Source organism: Scyliorhinus canicula, chromosome 14, assembly GCF_902713615.1.
Source record: "Scyliorhinus canicula chromosome 14, sScyCan1.1, whole genome shotgun sequence".
Taxonomy (NCBI): domain Eukaryota; kingdom Metazoa; phylum Chordata; class Chondrichthyes; order Carcharhiniformes; family Scyliorhinidae; genus Scyliorhinus; species Scyliorhinus canicula.
Genome location: NC_052159.1, coordinates 108,364,089 through 108,380,995, shown reverse-complemented (window position 1 = coordinate 108,380,995; position 16,907 = coordinate 108,364,089). Strand labels below are relative to the sequence as shown.

Below are 16,907 nucleotides of genomic sequence, written 5' to 3'. Positions count from 1 at the left end.
TTCGAGAGACGGTGCAGACCAAATGGGCCAAATGGCCTCCTTCTGCACTGTCGGGATTTTGATTCTATGATCAGCTCGCCAGCAGGAAATCTGGCTAAGTATGGCCTCATTGGAGACAAACTCCCCAAGGCCAAAAAAAACGCAAAGTGCCGTTAAATAGTGGGGTGATTCATGGTGCTGCAGTCACCGAGAAACAACCTGCCAAATGCGCCCAAAAGCGGCCTTTTGCCCACTGTATCATGCCCATAGTCTTTACAGCGCAGAAAGAGGCCCTTTAGCCCATCATGTCCACGGCAGCTATCAGCACCTATCTACTCTAATCCCATTTTTCAGCACTTGGTCCATAGCCTGTACGCTATGGCATTTCAGGGGATTATCTAAATATTTCTTAATTATTATGAGGGTTCCTGCCTCTCCCACCCTTTCAGGCAGAGTTTCGGTTTCCAACTTCTAGGTGAAAAGGTTTTTCCTCAAATTCACTCTAAACCTCCTGCCCCTTACCTTAAAAACTATGCCTTCTGGTTATTAACTTCTCTCCTAAGGGGAAATGTTCCTCCTTATCCACCCTATCTATGCCCCTCATAATTTTGTACACTTCAATCAAGGCCCTCCTTCAACCGTCTCTGCTCTAAGACAAACAACCGCAGTCCATCCAGTCTCTCTTTGTAGCTGTAATGCTCAAACCCAGGCAACATCCTGGTGAATCACTGCACCCTCTCCAGTGCAATCACTTCCTTCCTATCATGTGATTACCAGAACTGCGCAATGTACTCCAGCCGTGGCTTAACCAGCGTTTTTATCCAGCTGCCTCATAACCTCCCTGCTCTTATATTCTATGCCTGTGGTGAATGTAATATATATATGATAATTCACACTGTCTTTGTAAGCGCAGTAGCGCTATCCTACCACTAGGGGAAGTAGCTCTGGGAGTACTCAGGAACTTGTACTGGGCTCCACCCTTGGCTCCGCCCCCTAGTGCAGCTGTATAAATACCCTTGTCCAGAGTCAGCCTGAGTTCACTAAGAGTTCATCAACGGGTAACAGGCTGGCTCTGAAGTAAGTCGATTAAAGCCTAGATTCATATCGGAAACACATGTCTGGTGAATTGATGGTTCCGTCAATGCCTTAGCTCCAGCTAATATAGGCATATATCCCGTGTGCCATCTTATCAACCTAATCTACCTGTCCGCTGTCTTCAGGGATTTATGGACATGCACACTAAGGCCCCTCAGGCCCTCTGTACTTTCTAGGTCCTGCCATTCATTGTATATTCCCTTGCCTTGTTGGTCCTCTCAAAAAGCATTACCTCACACTTTTCAGCATTAAATTCCATTTGCCACTGGTGTTCCCATCTATCAGCTCCTCCTCACTATTTACCATACCGATTTTTGTGTCAGTTCACTGTTTTTGTGGCATCTGCAAACTCACTGAACATAGCCACTACATTCATGGCAGAACATTAATGCACACTACAAACAGCAAGGGACCCAGCACCGATATCTGTGGTACACACCTGAACACACTCATCCAGACACAAAAAACAACTTTCGGCCATCACCTTCTGCCTCCTGCTACTAAGCCAATTTTGCAGCAATTTTCCAAATTTCCCTGAATTGCCCATGCCTTCATGTGAGACCTTGCCAAAAGCCTTACTTAAGTCCACGTAGACTACGTCAACTGCATTACCCTCATCTCCACACCTAGTCGTCACCTCAAAAAATTCAATCAAATTTATAAAACATGATCTCCCTTAGATAAAACCATGCTGACTTCCGGTGTCGGCTATGTGGTGAGCAGTTGCATACACGTGGCTCCCGCCAGAGCACTTGGTTTTTGGCTCTTTCTGCCCGGTTTATGGTCGATTTCTTTGAAATAAATTAGTTTAATGGAATAAGACCCCCTAGTTCAAGTAATGTACAGTAAAAATAGCACAAAGCAGATACGTTGGGCAAGGAATCATCAAGTTCAACACCTTGATCCCACCTCCCCCATATCCCTTGATCCCCTTAGCCCCAAGAGCTGTATTTAATTCCTTCTTGAAATTACACAATGCTTTGTCCTCAACTACTTTCTGTGGTAGTGAATTCCACCGATTCACCACCACTCTTCTAAATTCCAGTACATATAATCCTAACCAATTTAGTCTCTCCTCCTATGACAGTCCCGCCATCCCAGGAATCAGCCTGGTAAACCTTCGCTGCACTCCCTCCACAGCAAGAACATCCTTCCTCAGATAAGGACACCAGAATTGCGCACAATACTCCAGGTGTGACCTCACCAATGCCCTATACAATTGCAGTAAAGCATCTCTATCCCTATACTCAAAGCCTCTTGTTATGAAAGCCAACATACCATTTGCCTTCTTTACTGTCTGCTATACCTGCGCGCTTACTTTCAGCGACTGATGCACGAGGACACCAAGGTCTTGCTGAGTTTCCACCTCTCTCAATTTCCAATAATTATTGGCGGATGGAAAGAAATTGCAAATGGATTTTGAGTTGTTGTCAACGGGTAAAGCAGTGGCCCTGCTGAGTCGCTCGAAGGGGACTTGGGGAGAAGTCATTTGTTTGCTCATCAGCTGAGGTGGAATGCAGCCTCCCCAGGAGATAATGCAGGTCAGGGACTTGGGGGGTGGCGTAGTATCTGTCCCTGAGAAGGTTAATGAGCTGTTTGCGGCATTCTACCATGGGGTGTGCAGGTCCGAGCCCCCAGAGAAGGGTTGTTCAATGAGTCCATTTTTGGATGGGTTGACCTTCCCAGAGATGGAACAGAAGAAGTTGGAGACACCGAAAGGGCTGAAGAAGATCATAAGTTGTATTCGGTCAGACAAGCAAAGCACAGGGTCCAGATGGGTTCCCCATTGAAGTTTATAAACAGTTTGCTGGTCAGTTGGTCCCACATCTGCTGGATATGTTTAATGATTCAGTGTTTCGGGGGGGGTGGGGGGGAGAGAAGAAGAGTTGGTGTTGCTGGACATGCTGTCACAGAACATAGAACAGTACAGCACAGAACAGGCCCTTCGGCCCTCAATGTTGTGCCGAGCCATGATCACCCTACTCAAACCCACGTATCCACCCTATACCCGTAACCCAACAACCCCCCCTTAACCTTACTTTAATTAGGACACTATGGGCAATTTAGCATGGCTAATCCACCTAACCCGCACATCTTTGGACTGTGGGAGGAAACCGGAGCACCCGGAGGAAACCCACGCACACAGGGGGAGGATATGCAGACTCCACACAGACAGTGACCCAGCCGGGAATCGAACCTGGGACCCTGGAGCTGTGAAGCATTTATGCTAACCACCATGCTACCCTGCTGCCCCGATATCCTTAATTCTGAAAAAGGACAAGGATCCCATGGAAAGTTGGTCATATTGCCCTATTTTGTTGTTAAACGCTGACGCTAAGGTGTTGCCAATGTGTTTGAAGCCCTGCCTACCAGGTGTGATTTCAGTGGAGCAGACTGGATTTGTTGAGGACCAGCTTAGGCGATTGTTAAATGTTGTGTTGTCGCCATCGACCGAGCCAGAGGTGATTATTTCGATGGAGGTGGAGAAGGTGTTACAATAGCATTGACATCCTGGGACAGTTTGGCTTTGGACAGAAATGTATTTCATGGGTTAGACTTTGTTCAGGGCCCCCACTGCGAGTGTACGTACTAATGCCCTGAACTCAGGTTATTTCGAATTGAACAGGATACACGACAGGGGTGCCCATTGTCTCTGCTTTTGTTTGTCTTAGCAATCGAGTCGCTGGCCATTGCATAGAGATAATCTACCAGAAGAACAAAGAAAGGTACAGCACAGAACAGGCCCTTCAGCCCTCCAAGCCTGTGCTGATCATGATGCCCTAACTATAAAAAAAACGTTCTTCTCTTACTCGGTCTGTATTCCTTTATTTCCTCCCTATTCATGTACTCATCCAGATGCCTCTTAAATGTTTCTCATGTGCCTGCTTCCACCACATCATCTGGCAGTGCCCACCACTCTCTGCGTGGAAAACGTACCCCGCACAACTCCCTTAAACTTTTCCCCTTCTCACCTTGAACCTGTGCCCCATTGTAATTGGCACTTCCACCCTTGGAAAAGCCTCTGACTATCCACTCCATCTATGCATCTCATAATTATTTAGACCTCTATGTGGTCTCCCCTCAGCCTTCGTCTTTCCAGTGAAAACAATCTAGTCTATTCAATATTTCCTCTTAGCCAACACCCTTGAGACCAGGCAGCATTCTGGTTAACCTTCTTTGCACTCTCTCTAAAGCTTCTGATAAATGTGGTGACCAGAACTGACACAATACTCCAAATGCGGCCTAACCAAGGTTTTGCATAGCTGCAACATGATTTCCCAACTCCTGTACTCGATGCCCTGTCTGATGAAGGCAAGCATGCCACATGCCGCCTTAATCACCTTGGTCACCTGTGTTGCCATTTTTAGGGAACTGTGGACTTGCACGCCCAGATCCCTCTGTATGTTAACATTCCTAAGGGTTCTGCCATTCACAGTATAATTCATACCTAGATTTGATCCTCCAAACTCCATCACCCCACATTTGTCTGGATCAAACTCTATCTGCCATTTCTGTGCTCAAGTATCCAATCTATCTATATCCTGTTGTATCCTCTGACAATCCTTGGCGCTATCAGCAATTCCGCCAATCTTCGTGTCTTCCGAAAACTTACCAATCGGACCACCCACGTTTTCCTCCAATTCATTTATATTTACTACAAAAAACAGAAGGGCTTTTTGAAACAGTATGTTGACGATCCAACCAGGGAGGGGGCCATACTGAACTTGGTGTTGGGGAATGAGCCAGGCCAGGTGATTGATGTTTCAGAGAGAATGCATTTTGGGCTTAGCAACCATAATTCCATAAGATTTTGAATAGCCATGGATAAGGAGAAGAGTGGCCTGTGGGTGACGGTCCTTAATTGGGCGAGGGCCAATTATATCCAAATTCGACAGGAACTGGGGAATGTAAATTGGGAGTGGCTATTTGAGGACAAATCTATATCTGGCATGTGGGAGACTTTTAAAGGCCTGTTGATTGAAGTGCAGGACAGACATGTCCCTGAAAAATGAAGGATAGAAACGGCAGGATTCAGGAACCATGGATGACGAGGGAAATTGTAAGCTAAGGAAAAAGGAAGTATATGTTAGGTCAAGGCATCTAAAAACTGACAAAGCCCTTGAGGAGTGCAGTGAAAGTAGGAAGGAACTTAAACATGGAATTAGGAGGACTAAAAGGGGCCATCAAATGTCCTTAGCAAACATGGTCCTGTAGAATCCCAAGGCTTTTTATGCATATATTAGGAGCAAGAGGGTAGCGAGAAAAAGAGTAGGTCCACTCAAGACAATGGAGAGAAGTAGTGCGTGGAACCACAGGAAGTGGGTGAAATCCTTAATGAGTACTTTGTATCGACATTCGCCAAAGATGGATGTTGTGGTCAGGGATATATGTGTGAACGATCTTGTGAACGTCAATATATCAAAGGAGGAAGTGTTAAGTATCCTAAATGGCATTAAGCTAGACATGTCCGCGGGGCCAGATGGGATCTATCCCAGGTTACTGCGGGAGGCATGGGGAGAAATAGCTGGGGCCCTAACCGATATCTTCAAATCCTCTTTGACCACAGTCAAGGTTCGAGAGGACTGGAAAATAGCCAGTGTTGTTTCCTTGTTTAAGACAGGAAGTAGGGATAGTCCAGCAAATTGTAGACCGGTGAGCCTGATATCAGTGGCGGGGAAGAGAAACAGGATATATGCACATTTGAGGAAAATGGACTAGTTAGTGACAGGCAGCATGGTTTTCTATGGGGAAGGTCATGTCTCACCAGCTTGATTGCGTTTTTTGAAGAGGTGACAAAGAAGGTTGATTAGGGAAGGGTTGTGGATGTAGTTTAAATGGACTTTAGTAAGGCATTTGACAAGGTCCCACATGGCAGACTGGTGCAAAAGCTAAAATCACATGGAATTTGGGATGGGCTGGCTAAATGGATACACAACTGGCTTGGTTATAGAACACAGAGAGTAGCAGTGGAAGGGTGTTTTTCAGAATGGAGATCTGTAGCAAGTGGTGTTCTGCAGGGATCAGGGGATAGAGAGTGGGGGAGGGAGAATAGGATGTCCTTGTTTGCGGACAATCTGTTACTATACACGGGCTACTATACTCACGGGCTGTTTAGCACAGGGCTAAATTGCTGGCTTTGAAAGCAGATCAGGGCAGGCCAGCAGCACGTTTCGATTCCCGTATCAGCCTCCCCGAACAGGCGCTGGAATGTGGCGACTAGGGGCTTTTCACAGTAACTTCATTTGAAGCCTACTTGTGACAATGAGCGATTTTCATTTCATTTTCATATATAATCTTTATTAGTGTCACAAGTAGGTTTGCATTAACACTGCAATGAAGTTACTGTGAAAATCCCCTCATCGCCACACTACGGCGCCTGTTCGGTTACACTGAGGGAGAATTCAGAATGTCCAATTCACTTAACAGCAATTCAGAATGTCCCATTCACCTAACAGCACATATATTACGCACCCTCTGTCCAATATGGGGGAGATAATGGAGCTGCTCAAGAGGTTTAGCTCCTTTTCGGGGTACAAGCTAAATTTCGGCTCAAGTGATTTTTTTCCCGGTGAAATCTTCAGGAAGGGGAGCTGTTCTGGGGAAGCCATTTCGTCCAGCGAAGACTAGCTTCCGGTATCTTGATGCCACGCTCCATAAACCTAACTTCCAGTCTGGTGGATGGGGGAAGGCTGATTTGAAAAGATGGGATGCCCTCCCTCTGACCTTAGTGGGAAGGGTACAAGACAGTGAAGATAATTATTCATCCAAGGTTTAGTTTTTGTTCCAGTGTCTCCCAGTCTTACTTCCCAAGGCTTTCTTTTGTAGGGTAGTGGTGATCATTACCTTATCTGTTATGCTGTTACTGGGAAAGTTGCAGGGGATTTGAGGATCTGCACTCTGTATGGGGACAGATAGAGAGGTTCCGTGCCGAGGGTCAAGTCCGAGGGCCCTGGTTACAGCACCACTCCCTTTGTTCCCCTGGTAGATTCTCCTTGAGCCTGGTGGTGGTAGCCACTTTGAGGATTTAGTATCAGTTTAGGCAGCATTTTAAACTGGGTTCCATGTCGCTGTTGGCTCTGATTTGCAGGAACTACAGGTTTGTGCTGTCTGACATGGATTTGTCGTTTAGAGCACGGAGAGGGAAGGGTTGGAGAGGTTTAGCCGGCCTAGACGAATTGTTAGAGAAGTTTAGGCTTCCAAGAGGGTATGTATTCAGACACTGTCAGGTGCACATTTGTTTTACACAAGGAGCTGTCTTAATTTCCTCTGGTGCCATTGCCCTCGCTTGTGTACAGGGACCTGTCCATGGTCGAGTTAGGGGAGGGTAGGATTTTGGAGGTCTATGGGCAGATGCTGGCGACGGAGCAGGCACCGGTGGAGGAGGTAAAAGAGTTTGGTCTTGGGTGGTGCAGTGAGGTTCTTCACAGGGTCAACTTCACATCCACATAAGCCTGATCCAGTTCAAGGTGGTGCATGGGGTGCACCTGACTAGGGCATGTATGAGTGGATTCTTCTAGGGGGGTGGAGGATAGGTGTGAACCATGTTTTAGGGGGGGGTCAGCGAATCACATGCGCATGTTTTGGTCTAACCCCAAGCTTATTAGTTTCTGGGTCTCCTTTTTTGATACAATGTCAGGGATTTTGGGTGTTCAACTGGAGCCGTGCCTGTTGTGGACATTCTAGAGTATCGAGCTCGCCAGTGCTGCGAACGGGGCCGAGGGCAGATGTCCCAGCCTTCGCTTCGCTAATAACTTAAGAGGCGAGTTCTGCTTGGGTGGAGGTCTCCGGTGCCGCCTAAGGCCTTGACTTGGTTGGGGGACCTGGTGGAATTTTTGCAACTCGAGAAGTATACCATGAGGTGATCGGTGGAAGCCCTTCATCTCCTTATTCAGGAAACTGGTTACTGTCAGCAGTTGGAGGGGGCAGGGGGGTGGTGTTTGCCTTTCTAGTTTGATTAAGGTTTTGTTTACTTTATGAAGGGGGATTGGGGGACTGGGTGGGTGCACTGAAGGAATAATATGGGGTTGGGATTTTTTGTATTGTTTTGTTCATAATAATGAAACTTTTGTTTGGATAAAAATATTTTTATGTGACACAAGTGACGATTAGTTCTGCCCCTCAGAATTTTTCCAATAGTTTCCCTACCACTGAAGTTAGACTCACTGGCCTATAATTTCCAGGTTGATCCCTACCACCCTCCTTGAATAATGGGTACTCCATTAGCTGTCTTCCATTCCTCTGGAACCTTTCCTTTGAACAGAGAAATTGTCAGAGCCTCTGCAATCCCTTCCCTTGCCTCCCACAGCAGCTGAGATACATCTCATCTAGGCCTGGAGATTCTTCTATATTTGGCTGTACATCATCCCTCCTCTACCTCCACTGCATAACCCATCCCCCATGCCAAATTAATTTAAACCCCTCCCCCAACAGTTCAAGAATTGTTTTACAAAACCCTATATTGACCTCAACTGCAAGATTGTGTCCAGTTCAGGGCACCATACTGCAGGAAGGATATGAACGCTTTAGAGAGGGTGCGGAAAATATTTACAGGAATGGAGTTCTGTGGATGGATTGGCGAAGTTTATGTTGATCTCCATTATAGAGGAGATTCAGTAGAGGTGCTCAAAAGCAGGAGGGGTCTGGACAGAGTACATGAGGAGAAACTGTTCCAGGCGAAGAGTTCAGAACCAGAGGACACAGATTCATGCCGATTGGCAAATAAGCAAAGGCAACGAGAAGAAAATCTTTTAAAACATATTGAGGGATTGAGATTGAGGATGCAACACCTGCGAGTGTGATGAAAGCAGATTCAACCTGGTTTTCTAAAGAGAAGTGGATGATTATCCGAGAAAACATTTGAAGGTCCATGGGGAAAGGGGCGGGTGAGTGGGACCAGGTGAGTTTTACATAGAGCTGGCAGAGCGCTATATGGCCTCCATCTATGCTATGTGTAAACTGGAGGGCAGCATTTGTTTTGTGCACAAGGGTGGTTTATAGGAATAGGTCAGAATTTGAGGATTTTGACATTTTCCCAGTTCAATGTGATTTTTGTTATGTATATGATGGATTTTTGTTTTACATTGATTGTGATGTACTATGGTGCAAGGATTTTCTGCATGACTTTATTTAGTCTAAAGTTTTTAGAAATTCTGATTCTAAGTGGTATATTTGTATATTTATTTTCCCAAATTTGAATGATCCTATTCTTTCATCTGCAGGTACTATTACCAAAGAGGAATCCTTGCCAAGGTGGAGGGTCAGCGTTTAGTGTATCAGTTCAAGGAGATGCCCAAGAATCTCGTGACAATTGATGATGGTGACCCCAGCTCCAGTTCGGTAACCCAGGAGAATCCTCCTAACCTTGCAGCCTATATGCTTCCTGCAGCTTCAGCAGCCCGTTCGCCTGCAACTGTCCCACAATCGGTAGTGATGAGCAGTATCCAAACCCAGCAGCCCAAGGTTATTTCACGTCTGATGCCAAACATCAAGAAAGTCTTGCTTCAGCCCACTACTGTGGTCAGCTCCCTGAAGACAACAGTTGGGCAGACTGTGCAGCAGTCCATGCACCTACTCCCACCAGAAGTAATGAAAGGTGTGCAGACCGCTCAAACGATGCAGCAAACTAGCGTTCTGAGGACTGTACAGCTCGTGCAGTCAGCTCCACCTCTTCACAAAGAGCAAAAGGTCATCACCAGAAATGAACCAGTCTCCACGACAACACCGTCCGTGAGGTAAAACCAAACCATTGTGTGAACGAGTTTCTAAAGAGAATAAAAGGTTGCAGACCATTTCTTGAGTCAGTAAAATAATAAATCCATCAATAACGTTGACACAAAGGAATAATTCCCTCTGGTAGGATCAATTATGAACAAGGGCAGCAGGGTAGCATGGTGGTTAGCATAAATGCTTCACAGCTCCAGGGTCCCAGGTTCGATTCCCGGCTGGGTCACTGTCTGTGTGGAGTTTGCACGTCCTCCCCCTGTGTGCGTGGGTTTCCTCCGGGTGCTCCGGTTTCCTCCCACAGTCCAAAGATGTGCGGGTTAGGTGGATTGGCCATGCTAAATTGCCCGTAGTGTCCTAATAAAAGTAAGGTTAAGGGGGGGTTGTTGGGTTACGGGTATAGGGTGGATACGTGGGTTTGAGTAGGGTGATCATGGCTCGGCACAACATTGAGGGCCGAAGGGCCTGTTCTGTGCTGTACTGTTCTATGTTCTATGTTCTAAGGGGAAGAAACTTAAATTTAGAGCCAGAACATCCAGGCGAGAAAGTATGTATAAAGCAATAAAAGCTCAAGGTAGAGTTGAACAATTTCAGACCTTAAATTCTTCGTTTTCACTTGGCATTCTTTGTTTCTTCCTTTTCTTGCCCCATCACGACTCCTTTTGGCCCTGTCATTTAATCTCTCCTCTCTCCTTATGTCTTTGCCCCACCCACCCCTGCTCAAAACCTATTACATCTCAAATTTTTCCTAGTTCTGATGAATGGTCATCGACCTGAAATGTTTCTCGCTCCACAGATGCTGCCTAATCTGCTGTGTATTTCCAGCATATTCTGTTTTATTTCAGCTTTCCAGCATCTGCTTTTCATTTAGAGAAATTATGTATCTCTCTTTCCACACAAATCTCTTTTGGAAATCTCTTTTCTCACTCTCTCACCATCTCGCTCTCTCACCATCTCGCTCTCTCACCATCTCGCTCTCTCACAATCTCGCTCTCTCTCAATCTCGCTCTCTCTCAATCTCGCTCTCTCTCAATCTCGCGCTCTCACAATCTCGCGCTTTCACAATCTCGCGCTCTCACAATCTCGCGCTCTCACAATCTCGCGCTCTCACAATCTCGCGCTCTCACAATCTCGCGCTCTCTCACAATCTCGCTCTCTCACAACCTCGCGCTCTCACAACCTCGCGCTCTCACAACCTCGCGCTCTCACAACCTCGCGCTCTCACAACCTCGCGCTCTCACAACCTCGCGCTCTCACAACCTCGCGCTCTCACAATCTCGCGCGCTCTCACAGTCTCGCGCGCTCTCACAGTCTCGCGCGCTCTCACAGTCTCGCGCGCTCTCACAATCTCGCGCGCTCTCACAATCTCGAGCGCTCTCACAATCTCGCGCTCTCTCTCAATCTCGCGCTCGCTCACAATCTCGCGCTCGCTCACAATCTCGCGCTCGCTCACAATCTCGCGCTCGCTCACAATCTCGCGCTCGCTCACAATCTCGCGCTCGCTCACAATCTCGCGCTCGCTCACAATCTCGCGCTCGCTCACAATCTCGCGCTCGCTCACAATCTCGCGCTCGCTCACAATCTCGCGCTCGCTCACAATCTCGCGCTCGCTCACAATCTCGCGCTCGCTCACAATCTCGCGCGTGCTCTCTCTCGCTGGCTCTCTCTCGCGTACGGGCGTGTGCCCTCGCTCACAATCTCTCTCACAATCTCTCTCACTCGCACACAATCTCTCTCTCTCACACACAATCTCTTTCTCTCTCACGCACAATCTCTCTCTCACAATTGCTCTCTCGGAAATACCATGGACTCTAGGACAATTGGCGTTTCAAAACTGAGAAGGGTAGATTCTTATGCAAGGGTATTATGACATATGGAGCAAAGGCAAGCAAATGCTGACGTATTTGTCTGGTAGAACAGGTTTGAGGGGGTGATTGGCCCACTGTCCCTGCCTATGTTGGTGGTGCTATCTAATACTTCAAACTCATACACACTAATTGATTTCCAGACTAGGTTGAACTCAGAAAACCAGAATCTCTGAAAGATGTCTGGATCATAACTGATTGATTGCATTTACAAAGAGTGTTGTTTGTATTACTGGATTCTTTGAATGTCATCAAAAGCCAGTTTTTGTCCCCATTTATCTTTGAATTCGAACTTTGTTTTTGTAGGTTTGTGTATTTCTGAAGTGTTAATGCTACTATCTATTAGGAATTATTGTAATGTTTCCTTATTCCCCCCACCAATTCTTAGAAACATGCAATGACATTGGCGTGACCCAGGAGTGGATGTCGGCGGGTTATCTGGTTTGATGGGCTGCAACTAGGTCCAGCCTGTACTCAAGTGTCTGCACAAACACATTTTTCACAGGAATCAGAGAATAGTAACAAGAAAGCCTAGCTGATTAGGCCAAGCCCCGAGGCATAACGGGCTAATTGCTGTGTTGTAACTGCATTGGTTGGGATCGAGCAGCAGCACAGATCAGGGTAAAACCTGAGTTATTTCTTATCCGAATTCAGTAACATGTCAAAGGCTGTCTCTAGTCACTGAGCTATCTGATGGCATAAGATGACTTGGGTCCAGAGTTTTTTTTTGGAAAATCAACAGGAGAATATAGCTGCGCTCATTTGTAGGACAGAGAAGAACTGTTGCATAATGCACTGAATCTAATCTGCTGAATTTGCTCTTTCCCCAGAACTATAAAGGTATCGTCACAGGTCCCAGTGGTTGTGTCGCCAGGAACTCAGCGGGTTGGTACTGTCACGCTACAAACTGTCCCCCTAACAACTGTGATCACAAGCACTGATTTAGCAATGTCCTCTCCAAAGTTTATTTTCCAAACAATTCCATCTTCCCATCCAGTAACTGTGCTGAAAGAAAATGTTGCTTTGCACAGGTCTTCGCTCTCTGCTGAGATAGTTACGCCAACATCTCATGCTGTCCATGGTACCAGCGATCAGCAAGTTCTTCCGACCAGTCCAAAGGTACTAAATAATGGAACACAAGCTATGTCGTCACCTGCTGCAGTAAGTGCTGCTACTCCGGTCGTGACCTTCGCAGCTACCAGCCAGCAGGCTGTGAGTCAACCGCAAGGCACAGTCTTTACATCTGTGATAAAAGCACCAGAGACTAAACAAGCTGTGGCCAGGCAGGAGTGGCGGGAAGAAGCTGCAGGAACCAGCCAGCAAGGCGAGCGTAGAACCCAGCAGTCCCATGTAATTGTGCTCACGAATGCGGGCATGCTTCCCAGCCACATGGTATTCCGAGCTGGGGAGCACAGGGTAGTGGACATCCAATGACTCTGCAGGGTTTCCCTATTCTCTTCCTCATCCCCAATCCCACTTTTTTTTTTAAAAACTAGATCTTCAAAAATGTAATTTCAGGATGGTTTACTTGAAGTACTTTCAATTCAATCTAACCGAAGTCTAGTTTAAAGTTGTAAATAGAAGATTGCAAATAATAGGTGCTACTAAACTTGGTTGGGGTCTAGGAAGATGTTGCCAGTGGCGGATGATGTTAGAAACATTATTTTAGGAGAACCATTTGCTATTTTGGATGTTTTCTATTTGCTTTTGTATAATTTTCTTATTAGAGAAGTTTGGAGTGATAAAAGTTAAAATCCTTACACTTCCTTAAGGCACACTACCCTGCACCTAAGCAATAATCTTTCCTGCCAACCTGTAATTGTATGTTTGTAACCATTCTGGATTGCCACAATATAGCCTTTGCAATGAAATGAAAAATGAAATGAAATGGAAGTTCTGTGTTGCTCACGGTGGAATGGTTTGTGTTGAACATTACTCCTTGTAAATGCAGACTGTATCAGTAAAGTTCATGAGTACTTCAATTAAACCTAGAAGTTAGCCCTGTTTTCACACCTTGATGCTGATGAGTAAGCTTCATTTTTACTTAACTATAAAGAAATCAAAATCATTTTTCACTAACCTGATGTATTTAAAATGAAAGCTGAAGCATCAGAATACTCAAGTTGTTTCATTGTGTCCTTCAATCTTCTCTCTATTGTAAATGTGTACAATCTTTACTGGGAGCCAAATGGGTATGGAAGGAAATAGCATTTACTTGTTAGCGAAGTTCTTACTGCTTTTTTATTTCATCATTCAAGGGCTCTTTATTAGCAGCGGAAGCCTTTGGCTCAACAGTGTAAATATTAGAAGACATTTTCTTTCTTTGCTTTTGTAAATAATGTACATGTGTTCTACTTTTGAGGTTGAAACAATATTTGAAAATTCTGATTGCCAGCTTTTAAAAACAAAATTGAGGTACATTTTATATCGTTTTTGAGTTAATAAAACCACTGACATTTCCACTGGCATCTCAAAATTCAAAAGTAAAAAAATAAACCATTTTCGTTGCTATATATTACTGTGTTTGTATTTTTAGTTTGTGTGTGAACTAATATTTGTTGTATGTCCATTTAATTGTAAATCCATCTAAAGTTGTATCAATTAATTTTCAGCAATACATTGCTGTAATATAGCACATTTTCTATTCCTTTGCTTCGACTCTGAAGAGCATTTTCTGCTGTCTGAATGTTTCTTTCCATTGCATAACTTCTGTGAAGCAGTGATTAAAATCAAATGTAGGCTCTTTGGGGCATAAAAGTATGATTGGGCCTTGTGTACAGCTAAACCATATAGATCAAGTCTAAGATATGATCTGTAATCTTTTGTCAGATGACTTCTGGATCAACAGTGCTATAAAGAAAGAAAAACTTCCATTTATAAATCACTTTTTTTGGGAAATTTAGAGTACCCAATTGATTTTTTTTTAATTAGGGGGCAATTTAGCGGCCAATCCACCTAGCCTGCATATCTTTGGGTTGTGGGGGCGAAACCCACGCAAACACGGGGAGAATGTGCAAACTCCACACGGACATTGACCCAGAGCCGGGATCGAACCTGGGACCTCAGCGCCGTGAGGCTGCAGGGCTAACCCACTGCACCACCGTGCTGCCCTATATATTACCTTTTATGAGCTTAGGATAAGTTGCTCGACAACCAATTAAATACTTTTCACGTAGGGAATGCATAGCGATATCTCACAAAGCAGCAATCAAATAATGACTTGATCATCTGTTTTAGTGTATGTTAATTAAGGGCGGAATACTGGCCAGAACACAGTGGTGTAATGCCCTGAGCATCCACCCAAGAGTGCAGACGGGGCCTTGGTATAACATTTCAGCAAAAGACAGCACCACTGACAATGCAACACTCCTGCTGCACTGAACTGAAGGGCTTAAGTCTCTGACGCGAGGCTGAATCATTCTGATTTCCAACTCTGCACGCATGCCACACAGGTGCCAAGCAAGTGAGAATCTAACTACCTCCCCTGACATTCAAAGGTATGAAAATGAAATGAAAATCGCTTATTGTCACGAGTAGGCTTCAATGAAGTTACTGTGAAAAGCCCCTAGTCGCCACATTCCAGCGCCTGTCCAGGGAGGCTGGTACGGGAATCGAACCGTGCTGCTGGCCTGCTTGGTCTGCTTTAAAAGCCAGCGATTTAGCCTTGTGAGCTAAACCAGCCCCTATTACCATCACCAGAACTATTACCATCCTAACTAGATTCAGAACTGGACGAGCCTCCTAAATGCTGTGACTACAAGAGCAGGTCAGTGACTGGGAATTCTGCAGTGAGTAACTCCACTCCCATCTCCCCAAAGTCAGTCTACCATCTAAAAGACACAAGTGATTAAATATCTCCACTTGCCTGACTGTGTGGCTCTCAAAAGCATTCAAAAAGCTTGACACCATCCAGGACAAAGCAACCCGCTTGATTGACACCACAATCCAGCACCTTTAACATTCATTTCCTCCACCACCAACACCCAGTGGTAGTTATACCATTTACAAGATGCAGTGCAACAACTTGCCAAACCTCCATCGACAGCATCTTCCAAACTCTTCACCTCAACCACCTCGATGTACAAGGGCAGCAGATGGGTGGAGACACCACCACCTGCACGTACCCTTCCAGGTTCCACGCCCACCCTGATTTGGAACTGCAACGTCATTCCTTCACTGCCAATGGATCAAAATTCTGGAACTCTGTTGCTGGCAGTACTGTAGGTATACCTAGACAAGAGAACGGGAAAACCACCCTCTCCAGGGAAGCTAAGGATGAGGAATAAATGCTTGCCTAGCCAGTGACAACCACATTCCATGAAAGAATGGGGGGGGGGAATTGTATTGCACTACTAAACCATAACTGATTTATGAATTATTCAGATGAATCTGTCCCTAATTAGTCTGTGACCCTGGGCAAAGAAGAGAAGAAATAGTGTTTGGGTGCTGTTGGCTGTCCAGTGATCCCAGCTAGAAAAGTACATGGGTGGTCATTCAATGCAAATAGAGTTGATGCTGTAGTGATTTCTTGTAGGTCATATAGACTATTGATTATCTATGTTTAGCCTTACACTTGGATGTCCATTTTGTGAGCAAGCGACCACAAGAGCTGCTGGCGCCTGAAGGACAGTACCTGAGGCTTCCTGAGAGGAGAACGACATTGGAACAAAGAAGAAGTAAGAATGTGTGTATTTTGTACAAAGGCCTTTTTGAAGGAAAGTTCCACATGCTCAATGCATTCCCAGGCTGTCTCTCAACATTGTATATAAATAGTGCTCATTTGTGTTTGAGCTTGCCATATATGTTTTCTGATTTATAACCTGAATAGAAAAATCCTATAGCTTCTTCTGATGACTTAATGAATTTATCCAATATGAGCTGAGGCAAATAAACCACAAAACCTCAGCTCCATCCTCTGGGTGGGCTGAGCTAACACCACATGAACTAAAATATTCTTGATGTGGAGATGCCGGCGTTGGACTAGGATGGGCACAGTAAGAAGTCTTACAGCACCAGGTTAAAGTCCAACAGGTTTGTTTCGAACATGAGCTTTCGGAGCACTGCTCCTTCCTCAGCCCCTGAGGAAGGAGCAGTGCTCCGAAAGCTCGTGTTCGAAACAAACCTGTTGGACTTTAACCTGGTGTTGTAAGACTTCTTAAAATATTCTTGAGAGAGATACCCACCGCCACTTTCACAGGGCCACGAAAGAGGTTAATGCTGACCATGCTGGAATACACGCATTCATAA

General features: G+C 45.4%; 1 protein-coding gene across 7 annotated transcripts in view; it reads left to right on the top strand.

Annotated features, from left to right (window-relative positions):
* LOC119977306 (ETS-related transcription factor Elf-1-like) overlaps window positions 1-14,175 on the top strand; it is a 218,360-nt gene extending 204,185 nt beyond the window's left edge. For 4 of the 7 annotated variants that reach the window (XM_038818065.1, XM_038818068.1, XM_038818066.1 and 1 more), the window contains 2 exons: window positions 9,294-9,806; window positions 12,491-14,175. In XM_038818065.1, the coding sequence (XP_038673993.1) occupies window positions 9,294-9,806; window positions 12,491-13,094 (1,117 nt within the window). In that variant the 3' untranslated portion in view covers window positions 13,095-14,175. The remainder of the gene's footprint in view (window positions 1-9,293; window positions 9,807-12,490) is intronic. The other 3 variants (XM_038818062.1, XM_038818064.1, XM_038818063.1) reach the window with 1 other exon arrangement.
* The last annotated feature ends 2,732 nt before the right edge of the window (window positions 14,176-16,907 follow it).